The 14,259-nt window shown below is 36.8% G+C and overlaps 1 protein-coding gene across 1 annotated transcript in view; it reads left to right on the top strand.

Annotated features, from left to right (window-relative positions):
- The window catches only part of CFTR (CF transmembrane conductance regulator), a 225,855-nt gene that overhangs the window by 26,208 nt on the left and 185,388 nt on the right, over nt 1-14,259 (top strand). The window contains exon 2 of the mRNA XM_053662935.1: nt 12,276-12,386. Within this exon, the coding sequence (XP_053518910.1) occupies nt 12,276-12,386 (111 nt within the window). The remainder of the gene's footprint in view (nt 1-12,275; nt 12,387-14,259) is intronic.

Raw genomic sequence — 14,259 nt, 5'->3', positions numbered from 1 at the left:
TGGAACTCTCTGAGCTTCCTGGATGTCTATTTCCTTTGCCATATTGGGGAAGTTTTCCTTTATTATTTGTTCAAATAAGTTTTCCACTCATGGCTGTTCCTCTTCCCCTTCTGATACCCCTATAATTTGGATGTTGGAGTGTTTAAAGATGTCCTGGAGGTTCCTAAGCCTCTCCTCATTTTTTTGAATTCTTGCTTCTTCATTCTTTTCTGTTTGGTCATTTTTTCTTCCTTCTGGTCCACTCCATTGATTTGAGTCCCAATTTTATTGGTTTCCTGTGTATTTCCCTTCATTTCAATTAGTTTAGCCTTTATTTTTTTATCTGATTTGCGACTGAATTCAACCAATTCTCTGAGCATCCTGATCACCAGTCCTTTGAATTGTGCATCTGAAAGGTTGGCTTTCTCTTGGTAACCTACAATTATGGGCTCTGGAACTTTGAGCTGTTCTCAAGCCATAATGTTTTGGTCTGTTCCCACCTGTTACATATGAGGGGCCACTCAGTCGCTGGGTTGTGATGCTGTGTGTGGGGGTGGGGTCAGAGAGGGGCAATGACATTTGTTCCACTCTCTCTCAGATTTCAGTCCCCTCTGCCACTTCCCACAAGCAATTTGGGCCCTTCTGGTGCTGATTCCTGGGTATGTGGGCTTGTGTACCCTCCAGGACTCTGCAGGTCTCTCCAACAAACTCTGTGAGCCTGGGATCCTCTCCGGGCACCTTGACCCCAAAAGTCTTTCCATTTGGTGCTTTCAGGATCTAATTCCCATTGCTGGGGCCCTAGCCTGAGTGGTATGTCTCAACTGTTTGCTCCTTCGCCTGGTTTATCTGCGCGCGAATGTGTGCCCGTGGTCAGCCAGCCGCCTTGCATCCCCACTGGGTCTGCCCGTTGCCACCCCACACCTGGGATCTGCCAACCACCACTTGCGCTCCTGGGTCGGTCAGGCTGATCTTTTCTGCCCAACCCCACTCCACTACTGACTCCACCCCTCTTACCGGTCTGGCTGAATGGTTCGTTGTTGTTGGACTTCCGTACAGTTCAATTTTCTGTGTTTTAGCTGCGTTTTTGTTACTAAAACTTTGCTGTCTTTAAACTTGGTTGTGTGAGGAGGTACAGTGTTTCCACCTATGCCTCCATCTTGGCCGGAAGTCTCTCTCTCAATTTTTAACTGCCACACGTAGGTCTGGAGTCAGTCCATTCTGTGTCTCCACTTCTTCTACTTTTTTTGATGTGGCTTCTTTATATTCTTAGTTGTAGGACTTCTGTTCAGCTGAATTTTAGGCAGTTCTAAATGATGGTCATTCTGTAGTTTAGTTGTAGTACTGTTATGGATGTGGGAGGATGTAAGTATTACATTTTACCTCTGCTGCCATCTTGAACAGAAGCCTTTATTTTGTTTTTCTTTTCTTTTTTAAGATTTTATTGATTTATTTTAGAGAGATGAGGAAGGGAAGTAGAAAGAGAGGGGGTGAAACATCAATGTGTGGTTGTCTCTAGCACACCCCATACTGGGAACCTGGCCTGCAACCCAGGCATGTGCCTTGACTTGGAATCAAACTGGTGATTCTTTAGTTTGCAGGCCTGTGCTCAGTGCACTGAGCTACACCAGTCAGGGCTGTTGTTTTTCTTAATGTCAGCTTTATTGAGATATAATTCACATGCCAAACAATTAACCCATTTTAACTATATAATTGATTGTTTTTTAATATATTCACAGAAATGTGTAACTATCACTACAATCAATTTTAGAACACTTTTATCACCTCCAAAGAAATACAATATTCATGCACATTCATTTCCCATTACCTCTTTCTTCGCCTGTTCTATGCAAATAATAATCTGCTTTCTGCCTCTATAGATTTCTTTTATTCTAAATATTTCATATAAATGGAACAATATGGCCTTTTGTGACTGGCTTTTTCACATAGTATAATATTTCAGGATTCACCAATGTTACAGCATGAATCTGTATATTCTTTTTATTGCTGAATAATATTCTGCTTTTAGGAATATACATTTATCCATTAAGCAGTTGGTGTATACTTGAGTTGACCCTATTTTTTTCTCTTATAAAAATGATGCTATGAACATTTATGTACTAGTTTTTGTGTGGGAATTTTTATTTCTCTTGAGCATATGCCAAGTACTACACTTGCAGGGTCTCATGGTAAATATATGTTTAATATTTTGAGGAACTTTCAGACTGTTTTACAAAATGGCTGCATCATTTTGTATTTCTACCAGTGTAGTATGAGAGTTCCAATTTTTCACACATTATTATCTGTCTTTTTTATTATAGCCATCCTAGTGGGTGTGAAGTGGTATTTCATTGTGGTTTTGATTTCTATTTCCATGATGGCTAATGATGTTGAGCAACCTTGCATGCTCTTATTAGGTGTTTGCTTATCTTCTTCTTCGGAGAAGAAGGTACAAGTTATCAGATATTTTATTTTCAAAATTTTCTCCCATTCTTTGGGTTATTTTTCTACTTCATGTTGTTCAAAACATAAAAGTGTTAAATACTTCTGATGCCCAATCTGTATTTTTTATTGTTGCTTGTGCTTTTGGTGTTACATCTATGTGTCTACTAGCTTAAAAAATTGGTCCTAATATGACAAATATACAAAAGTGAAGACTTTGCTATCACAGTCCTACTTTCTTAATTTCAACTCTGCCCTGGACAAATTATTTGACTACCTCAACCTCAGTTACTCATCTGTAAGATAGAGATAATAATAGGACTGACTTTTTGAATTGTTGTGGCAATCCGATGAAATAATGTATGTGAACTACTTACAGAGTTTTGCAGAGCTGTGGAACTAGTCTATTGTAAGCTTTTATTGTTATAATCCCAATAATAATAAACTGTAATGCTCTGAAAGTTAAACTGTAGCCAAGTAGTTTATAGGAAGCTGTTTCTAGTGACATATAGTTGTAATGTTTTATAGACAACATTATATTTGGCCCCCATGAAAAGTAGGTACAGTAGTCATGGTAGTTATTTCCAGGAAGACATAGACTGAGAAGACTGAGAGATCTTAAGAAGAGTCTTTGTCAAGGTCACATGGCTGGGAAATAAATACAGAATTAAAACCCAGGGTGGTCTTTTTTTTTTCTTCTTAAAATCATTAATTGTTTCAGTAGCAGAGTTCTAGTAGGACTCAAGTGACTGGGACTTTGTGGTCTATAAGATGAAGTATTAATTCAGACAACCATATCAAGAAATAATAAAAGCCATTTTATGGAAAATTATTGATAGTGAGCATTACATGAGAATCATAGAGTTAGAACATATTTGACCAGAAGGTTTAGATTCATAAATAGACTTAGCAAATAATGAATTATAATTATATGTATCTTGTTTTTTATTTTTTCAAGATGTTATTTATTTAGAGGAATGGAGGGAGAAAGAGAGAGAAACATCAATGTGTGGTTGCCTTTGCACACCCCCTACTGGGGACATGGCCTTTAATCCAGGCATGTGCCCTAGACTGGGAATTGAACCAACAACCCTTTGGTTCACAGGCTGGTGCTCAGTCCACTGAGCCACACCAGCCAGAGCTGTACCTTGTTCTTTAAGTAAAAAGAACTTACTTTTTATTTCCAAAGTTATACATACTCATTGTTAAATACTCAAAATATAGGTAAACCTAAAAGAAAATATCTTTCTAGATATTTGCTTAATATGCTTATGTTCCTAAAACATTTATACTTAGAATCATCTCATAAAATGGGCAGATTTAATGTTTGGATTCATTATGCATAAATTTAAATTAATTTACTTTAGGATGTCTATATGCTTTTTAACTCTGGGCCTCCAGAATATTTTTTAGAATTTTTTTTGTCTTTTATTGAGAAGAAAATAAGTCTTTCCAGATCTTCCTAAATTTATTGACTACATTTACTTTACTTCAGAAAAGTAAAGTAAATGAGAAAATGAGTAAATGAGTAAATGAGAGAGAAAAACCAAACTGTGATTCTCTTGGTATTTTAGGGCATCATGAGTAATTAACTCTCTAACTCAAAAATGGCTGATCTTTAGCAAGTATGTACTTCCTAAAAATGATCAAGTAGACTGAAGTGGTTATTGCTTATAAATTCACCATTTTATTGAGAAGCAGCAAATACTGTTTAAATGCTTTGTGGAAACAAGGAGCAGGTACTACCAGCCTGACCCTGACTCTGGTGCTGTGACTTTGGGGAGCATTATTGAAGCTTCTAAGTTTTACAGTGAACTTTCGAGAGCTAGATACCACTCTCAGTTTTATTTTCACTAAAATTCATTGAAAAAATATATCTGACTATAAAGTAACATCAAATCTAAGTTGATAAAACAACAGTGACATTTGAAGTATTATTTACGAAGTTCAGAAAAAATCCTTATAGAGATGAAATGACTTCTGGTCAAGTCAGTTTTTCCTTTCATTGCCATTGATCTAAATAACTAAAGCAAAGTAGTAGAGCTATGCTGCAGAAGTTTTAGATTTATTGCCACATTTTTTTCTATTGATTTTTCCTCTTTCCTGTGCCTGAACTTCAACATTTTCTTTCGCTGGGACTATCCAGATCTTTTTTGGCTATTTAAATTTCACGGTACATATATTGGATGATGAGAATACCTCTAGTGTTTTAAATTTATCTTCACAAACCTGAGTAATTTCTACTTAGTTCCTCAAGTATTGCTTAGCTTTTTAAAGATTTTATTTATTTATTTTTAGAGAGAGGGGGAAGGAAGGAGAATAAGAGGGAGAGAAACATCAATAGGAGAGAAAAAGGTCAGTTGGTACATATCTCAACTGGGACCAAACCTATAACCCAAGTGTGTGCCTTGACCAGGAATCTAACTGGAGATCTTTTGCTTTGCGAGACAATATTTAACCAACTAAGCCACACCAGTCAGGGCCTCAAGTATTAATTATTCAGTGCAAAAAAGGAAAAAGGCTGTTAGTCTTTGAGTGTATGAATTTGCTAGTATTTAGAAGTGTCATGCAACCAGAGGTTTGAATTTGCTATTTTATTTGGCTAAATAACAAGTAATGTCCGCGTGGGGCGGCGGCCCAACGGCACACATACACAAGACAAACAAAGCCGAAAACAAATTTACAAAAACAAAACTCAGACCCCAAGGGACGAGGCGCGTGGGGGTAGGGGGCGGGCCGGCGCGCGGGAACCGAGTGCGAAACCCGACCCACGGGTCCAAACCCAGGATTGGACCTAGTGAGTGACCGAGCAACCCACCGGGTGAGCGACTGCAGAGGAGACAGTGGGGAGGCAGTGCAGCGAGTTGACTGCGGTTGCCTAATTGCGGAGGGAGTGGGCGGTTGGACCCGCCGCAGCGACGATACAGGGCGCCCCATTTCCCCGCTCTGACCACGCCCCCACATACAGTGTCACAACCCAGTGACCTGGGAGTCCAAGGCGCAGTTTCTCACATTTAAAGGGCCAGAACAGACCAAAAATGTCGCAGGGAGACCTCAAAGCCCCAGAGATAAATCTAAGCGACGAAGAAATAGCAAAACTCTCAGACGCACAGTTTAAAACACTGGTCATCAGCTTCCTCACAGATCTGGTTGATTATAGCCACAAATTAGAGAAACATATGAAGGCTAAATTAAGGGAAATGAATGGAATTCCACAGGAAACCCATAGAGATGAAAAGGAAACTGGGACTCAAATCAATGGAGTGGACCAGAAGAAACCAAATAATGGCCAAACAGAAAAGAGTCAAGGAGCAAGAATTCAAAGAAATGAGGAGAGTCTTAGGAACCTCCAGGACATCTTTAAATGCTCCAATATCTGAATTATAGGGGTACCAGAAGGGGGAAAGACACAACCACCAGTGGAAAAACTATTTGAACAAATAATAAAAGAAAATTTCCCCAATCTGGCAAAGGAAATAGACTTCCAAGAAATCCAAGAAGCCCAGAGAGTACCAAAAAAGTTGGACTCAAGAAGGAACACACCAAGGCATATCATAATTACCTTAGCCAAAATTAAAATGAAGGAGAGAATCCTAGAAGCAGCAAGAGCTAAGGGGACAATCACCTACAATATTAAATATTATGGAAGACTGATTGTTTTATACAAACAAAATTATTTTGAACTAAACAGATCTGATACTTAAGCGTCATCTTAGATTTTAGCATATGAAAATGTGATATGCCTCTGTTGGATTAACAAAACGCAAATGTCAAGTGGAAAAATTATTATAAGCTTTAAATGTGTGGTTTTAAGTGGATAGATTCCATGAAAATCAAGACTTTAATAGTGGCTATACTTGGAAAGTCCTTTTTACTATAAGGAATTACTAATCCTTTTTACTATAAGGAATTACTAATTATTATATATCACTCTATACAAAAATTAGAAGTTTTATCCTAAAAATGGTACTAATTAAATGCAGTTACATCCTTGTGTATGTGTATGCACATATTTTTTAGAAAACAGTGATAACATTTTTCCTCAATAAAATCTGAAGCCTCTCATAGTTAAGCAAACAGAATAGTGTATCTGTGGTACTAGAATTTTTTTTCAAAGTCAATTTGAAACTTTTGAATTATAAAACCCTGTATACCTTAGGGATTGCTATCTGCTACCTCATAATTAATGATTAGCTAGTTTCTGTTAGAAATAAGCAGAACTTTGGAAACTAGCCATTTCTAAGTAAACCAATTTAAGGTTTATTGTCAATATGTAGTGACTGCTTACGAATAAAGGAGAATGATAAGATCAATTAAAAGTGAGAGGAAAGGAAAAGATGGTGGGAGCAAATTCGAGGAAGAGGAAGAATAAGATTTATTACTTTTGGTTATTCCAGGTGTACGTGCTTTGTTTCATGAAACACCTGGATATGTGTTCATTTCTAATGGAAGGAACACTGAAGTAGAACTCTTGTCTGGGCATTCCTAAATTCTATCTAAGTACCCTTATACTATCTGAGTACCTAAGTACTCAGGATCACTCACAAGCAGTGGTAGTTGAAGTTTAATGGCAACTAATATTTCATACAGGGTCCAGAACAAATAAAGGTCCTTTTTAAATTACAAAATCATGAGAACATAATTCTGTAACATAAAAATATCACACTCATGCACATTATATGACATCACAGGCGAAATGTTCAAATTAAAACTATAAATTATTGTACCCCTGTTATTACCCTACTAACCACAGTTAAGCAGCCCTGCTTCTGCCAGATTCCATAGATATCCAGAAATTTTGATGTTTTGTTTTTGTTTTTGTATTTCTAAGACTGGTTTGAGGTAGGCATGGAAAAATCCTTGATGGAGCAGAAATTTCATTCAATTTTTATTGGTTTAACCTCACAGAATAATTTTTTTTGCTAAGATAACTCTGGTAATTGCCAAAGTTAATTGATTTTAGTTCTTGTAATTTACTTTTAAGTCAAGTTTCTATTTCAGTATTACAAATACGGGTTTATTGTGGTGAACCTGTGAGAAAAAGACTAAATTATATTAATAATTGTAAATGATTAACATGTTTTAATGCTACTGAATATGTTTTGTTTGATCATGCTGCAATATAGAATTCCTGCTAATCAAAACTAGATGTCATAGTGTAACATGGATATTAAAATGGGCACAGATAACACCTGAAGTTTTATAAAAGTGGCCCACAAACTGTGTGCTCTAAAGTGAGATGGAGACTATTTATAGGAATGGTGATCAGCTTTTAGATGTGGACCAAAGATATACATTTATATGTTTTTTAAATATGAAAATATATTTTAAAATTTTCTGAAAATGTCTTTATGAATTGTAAAAATCTATTTATTTGAAATTTTAATAATTTCAAACAGTGAAATGCAAACTTTATTGAAAAATGGAATATATTTTTCCTTTTACTAAATCTTTCATAGGCCTTTTCTTTATGTACTCAATCACATCATCCTGTTCCAAGTCTTTCAATCATCTGGCAACAGTGAACTGCTGTAGTTGGCCATTTCTTATATTTAAAATTTTAAAATATTTGTAAGCTGGTTGTTAAGTACGACTGGCATTAAAAATGAAATAATCTAAACTTACAGTTAAATAAATTACATTAAAACAAAGGCAATAAAAACTCAAAAGTTTTCACTATCTAATTATTTTAAATATTACTATTATCCATGTTGTTGAGGTTATTTATGTTCATACTATCTGAATAATAAACATCCTATATTATGACATGCAACTGTGTATCTCTTCCCAACTAGGTGTTCAATAACTTCACATTTGGTGGCTCATAATTAATCATAGCAGGAATATCTATTTATGCCAGAGAAATCGGCAAATTACATGTCACTTTTTTTCTTTGCTTTTTCTTTTCCCCGGAGAAGGGATGGTTAAAGATTTGCCAGTACACCACACCACTGCCTGCAGTCTGCCAGCTTTTGGTCTTCCTGCTTCTAGGCTCAACTAGCTCTTTGTCTTGTACAACTCACCATGCTTAATTTTCCTGCATTGGAAAAGTTGAGCATGGTGAAGGAAGGAAGTTAGATGAACATGGTAAAAATCTATAGTTTTTGCCTTAGTAATAGACAAGTTATCATCTCTGGGTCTTCATTATTTTATCCTTAAAATAGAATACTGTTCTCTTTTTGTTCTACCTAACAAGATTTTAAAATTAAAATCACAACAAGCTAGTGTTTGTGAAAGCTCCTTGGAAAATGCTATATATGTATAAGTTTTTTTAATAGCAAACAGTTGCTTCACTTTTTTATTTTTGGGGTTAAGTTTAGGAAAGCTAATAACAAGATGGAGTTTATATCCTAAGTTTCTTTCCCCAATTTTCCACAGCCTAACTGCTATCTATAGTTCCAAGTTTGCTTCCTATGCATATGTCCGGCACTGAGATGGTGCAGCGAGGGTATGACATCACCTTCTCAGTGATACCACTGTACCTCCTGCATTACTGTGGTTCTTCTTCAACTGCTGTATTCAGACAGTTCCCAACTATTTTTATTCTTGTTCTACAAGAAAAATGACCAAAGGATCAGACTAGGCAATAAAGACAAAACCTAATTATCATCCCTTTTGTTAAGGCTCTTGTTAAGATACAAATAATGCAATAAAATAGAAAAAAGTGGCATTAAACCATGATCACTCTTTGATATCTTAGCAAGAAATGATTGATTAATCACTTCCAGCCAAGATGGAGGTGTAGATAGATATACTGTGCCTCCTCACATAACCAAAATAAGAACAACAACAATTTAAAAACAAAAAAACCCAGTACTTACAGGAAAGTGAACTGTATGGAAGTCTGACAACCAAGGTATTAAAATAGATACATTCATCCAGACCAGTAGGAGGGGTGCAGTTGGGCAGCCAAAGGGAGAGGGGTTGTGGCAAAAACAGCAGTGGTGGGTGGACCCTGGGCACGCAAGGTGGACCCAGTGTGGGGACTGATCATGGAGGGGCGTGGCATGCAAGGTGGCCTGTGGAACTGGGCAGCCCCACATTTGTGTGCAGATAAACCAGGCAAAACTGGGGAGCAAGATAGATAGTGCAACCCAGGGTCCCAGGTCGAGGAAATAAAGCTTCAAAACACTGATTGAAAACACCTGTGAAGGTTGAGGTGCCAGGAGAGACTCCCAGCCTCAAAGGAGAGTTTGTTGGAGAGACCCACAGAGGCCTAGAATGTACACAAACCCACCCACATGGGAATCAGCACCAGAAGGGCCCAGTTTGCTTGGGGGAAGCAGCAGAAGTGACTGAAATCCGGCCGAGAGTAGAGCAAGTGCCATTGTTCCCTCTTGGATCCCTCCCCCGCATACAGCGTTGCCACCCAGTGACTGGGTTGTCCCATCCAGGGAAACACCTAAGGCTCCTCCTGTCACTACATAACAGGCATGTCAAGAGAAAAAAAATGGCCCAAATGGAAAAACAGATCAAAGCTTCAGAAAAAATATAACTAAGTGACAAAGAGATAGCCAGCCAGCCTATCAGATGCACAGTTCAAAGCACTGCTAATCAGGATGCTCACAGAATTGGTTGAATTTGGTTGCAAATTAGATGGAAAAATGAATGCTACACTAAGTGAAATAAAGGAAAATTTTCCCACCAATAGTGATGGGAAGGAAACAGGGACTCAAATCAATGGAGTGGGCCAGAAGGAAGAAAGAAACAACCAAACAGAAAAGAATGAAGAAACAAGAATTCAAAAAATGAGGAGGAGCTTAGGAATCTTCAGAACATCTTCAAATGTTCCAACATCCAAATTATAGGGGTACCAGAAGGGGAAGAGGAACAGCAACAAGTGGAAAACTTATTTGAACAAATAATAAAAAAGAACTTTCCCAATCTGGCAAAGGAAATAGAATTCCAGGAAGTTCAGGAAGCTCAGAGAGTCCCGAAGAACTTGGACCTAAGGAGGAACACACCAAGGCACATCATCATTACATTAGCCAAGATTCAAATGAAGGAGAGAATCCTAGAAGCAGCAAGAGATAAGGGGACAGTCACCTACAAAGGAGTTCCCATCAGACTGTCAGCTGAGTTTTCAAGACACCTTACAGGCAAGAAAGGGCTGGAAAGAAGTATTCCAAGTCATGAAGGGCAAGGCCCTACAGCCAAGATCGCTCTATCCAGCAAAGCTTTCATTTAGAATGGAAGGGCAGAGAAAGTGCTTCTCAGATAAGGTCAAGTTCAAGGAGTTCATCATCACCAAGCCCTTATTATATGAAATGTTAAAGGGACTTATCTAAGAAAAAGAAGATAAAAAACAGGTACAGTAAAGTGACAGCAAACTCACAATTATTAGCAACCACACCTAAAACAACACAAACTAAGCAAACAAATAGAATGGGAAGAGAACCATAGAAATGGAGATCACATGGAGGGATAGCAACAGGGGAATGGGAGGAGGAGAGTGGGGGAAAAGGTTCAGAGAATAAGTAGGATAGATGGTATGTAGAACATAGACAGGAGGAGGGTAAGAGTAGTATGGGAAATGTAGAAGCTAAAGAACTTATAAATATGACACATGGACATGAACTAAAGCAAGGAATATGGGTGGGTGAGAGTGTGCAGGGTAGAGGGGAGTGAAGGGGAGAAAATGGGACAACTGTAATAGCCATGATCAATAAAGTATATTAAAAAAAGAAATGATTGACAAAATTACTTAGCCTTCAGGTTGGGCCCTAATTCAGTTAACTTTTAAGGAAGGACAAGTTGTAGAGATATCAGGAACATAGGGCAGGGGCCAACTGAAGAAGTTGGAGACCAAGGAAGTGTAAACAAGAAACTACACCCATTTGATTTTTTGGTGGCTAAAACACAGTTTGTTGTATTACCAAGTCCCAGTGGTACAAAATTTTAGAAATCTCTGAAGAAAAAAAAAGATGCAAGGGAAAGAGCATATGTTTGGGGGTCACTACTTCCAGGTCAATTCTTTCTTCTATAAATGACATTTCATTCAATTTTCATTTAGAAATTTCTCTTTGTACATAATTTCTTTGTTTCACAATTCTCCTCCTCTTCCCTCCTCTTTCTTTTCCTTCTTTTTAGTTTTACTCATTTTTGTGAAGATTATTCTGCCTTTCCATAATAGTTAGAAACAATGTATTTGGAAATAGCTGGGGTATCCTGCCTAATTATTTACCATACCAGCTTCACTGATTTCTGTCATAAATTATTATTTATGATGTGGGGTAAGAAGACAAAAAGTAAGAAAGTTATGATCCTCATTCTCAAGTAATAATGCATATGTGATAATTAGGTAAACAAGTTGATATAAATTATTCATTAACCCTCCTGCTATATATAGTAAATTTATTAAATAGCTTATTGCTGAGTGCTGGCTGTCATGTGCTACAGTAACAAAATTATGTAAGGGTGCTGACTGAGAGTCTTCTTATTATTCATGGATCATTTCACCTTTGAAGTGGTAGAGACTGGACTTTAGCAATTACAGAAAGCTATAAACTCCAAGTATCTGCTTATTTGGGGGCTGTGGTTTTTTTTAAAGAATTCTTTTAATATAGAATGTTTAGCAGTTTGTTTTTTTTTTCCTCTAGGGAGGATTCTACCACCATTCTTGATTCTTTCTGACAAAGCAACAAAGTCGTATTAGTTCAGAGGTGCTAGTGTTTCATACAAATGTGTCCTGTAAGATATGAAACCCTGGTATTTATATAAAACTCAAGTTGTGTTATCCATATTTACATTTCCATCCTTCTCCACATACCAGAAGATTTGAAATGATATCAGATTAAAAGTCTACATTAAAGACCAAATCAAGTATGTATTTCTTTCTGCTCTTCTCTTTGTTTTAGCTGGACTACACCAATTTTGAAGAAAGGTTATAGACAGCGGCTGGAGTTGTCAGACATATACCAGATCCCTTCAGCTGATTCTGCTGATAATCTCTCTGAAATATTAGAAAGGTATGTTCATTACATTGTTTATTCATTGGAGAGAAAAATTTGTTATTAATTACTTACAGAACTGATATATCAGAGGACTTAATATGTAAAATAGCATATTTAAAATAGGAGCACATGCCTGGCCAGATGGTTCAGTAAGTTGAATGTCATCCCATACCCCAAAAAGTTGAGGGTTCAATTTTTATTCAGGGCACATACCTGGGTTGTGGGTTCGCATCCCAGTCAGGGCAGTTATGGGATCACATTGATGTTTCTCTCCCTTCCTCTCTCTCTCTCCCCCTCTTTCTTTCTCTCTAAAATCAATAAACTATCATCCTTGAGTGAGGATAAAAATTTTAAAAAAGTAAAGTAGGAGCATCTTATGTTCTTGCTGAAGTCTTGATCAATTAGGAATTAAACAGTGAAAGGTTGAAAGAAAAGTAGCATTTTCTTGAGATATAACTTTTTCTGAAAAATACTTATTTGAGTTCTGAGAAGTTATCTGTCTTTAAAGAATATTAGGTGCATTTTGTGAAGACTGAAATAACAGCTATGTGAAGCAAATTATGTACAGGGTCCTGCAAAAGTAAGACTTGCTTGATTGTGGTTGGTAGGGTATGTGAATGTCTCACACAAGATGGACAGCAATTTGAATATTTCACCTAAAATTTCATATGCTGTGCTCGAATATGATATTGTTATGTCACAGAATTATATGCTTATAATTTTGCAATAACAGATTTTATAATAAAAAAGAGGCATTATTTGTGCCAGGCCCTGTATATTTGCCTCTAAAATTCTAATACTTGATTATAATGAAATCTTAAGGTAATGGCTATTAAATAGCAAATAAGTGTAAAGCCTTCATAATTTTGATGATATATTTGAATACATATTGAATATTTGATTACATTTTTATTACATAAATTTGATTACATATTGATTACATAGTGAACTCTCTTCTCAGCCACTGTGGTAGAAAAGCATTATTATCTCCATCTTACAAAAGAGCAAACTGAGGCTCAGAGAGCTGATGTAATTTTCCAGCTGGTGACTGATTCTAACTCAAGGTCTGGATTTTTGGCCTCCCCAGGAACAGTATTTCCCATTGCAAGATGTCCCCTTTTCTAAGAGTATTGGTTAGAACCCTATGATTGCCAGTGAAGGAAATCCGATTAACTACCTTATATAAATAAAAAGAAGGGATTAGTTGGCTTATGTAGCCTAACTGTAAGAAGTCCTAGATAGAGAACTGACTTTAGAGACTTAATGAAACCAAGCACTCAAATGCCACGTGGTGACATATGCTTTGTGTTGGTTTTGTTTTCTCAAATGAGCTTCCTCCATGCAGACTACAGAGAACAGAGCTATTTATTTTTGGCCAAATGGGAAAAATTTCAGAGACCCCTGAGTCACATTCTCACTCCTTGGGCCAACCACAGTTAATGAATAAGCTTGATGGGGTCTTGTGCCAGCAGTACAATTTAGATACCAAATGAAAGGGAGAGGTGAGAGAGAGTTGGCAATAAATAAATAAATAAATGCAAATAAATTAGTGCACCAAAATAAAGTTGAGTAGACTTGGAATTTGTTTATTTTCTTTAAGGTAACTTTATTTTTTGACTTTTTTAAGGCAAAGTAAGACATTCAAGTTATTTTTCTTGATTTTTTTTCAAAGAATTAGGCTAGTAGGAGTAGCAAATTCACATTTCCAAGATCAAGGACCAATTCCTATATCTCTGCTAACTTCCCCTAGACTACAAATTGTTCAACTCTCACCAATTAAAAATTTTTCCCAACCTTTCCTTTCCCTCAGGTCACTACCCCATTCTTTTTCTTCTTTTTTCTTTTTTTCATGGCTAATATTTCTCCATTCTTCTTGTCTCTTCCCTTT

Source organism: Artibeus jamaicensis, unplaced genomic scaffold (genome assembly GCF_021234435.1).
Source record: "Artibeus jamaicensis isolate MK-2021 breed Jamaican fruit bat unplaced genomic scaffold, CSHL_Jam_final contig_311, whole genome shotgun sequence".
In the NCBI taxonomy this organism is placed as follows: Eukaryota; Metazoa; Chordata; class Mammalia; order Chiroptera; family Phyllostomidae; genus Artibeus; species Artibeus jamaicensis.
Note: the sequence above shows the minus strand (reverse complement) of the source record. Positions and strands in the feature narration are given on the sequence as shown.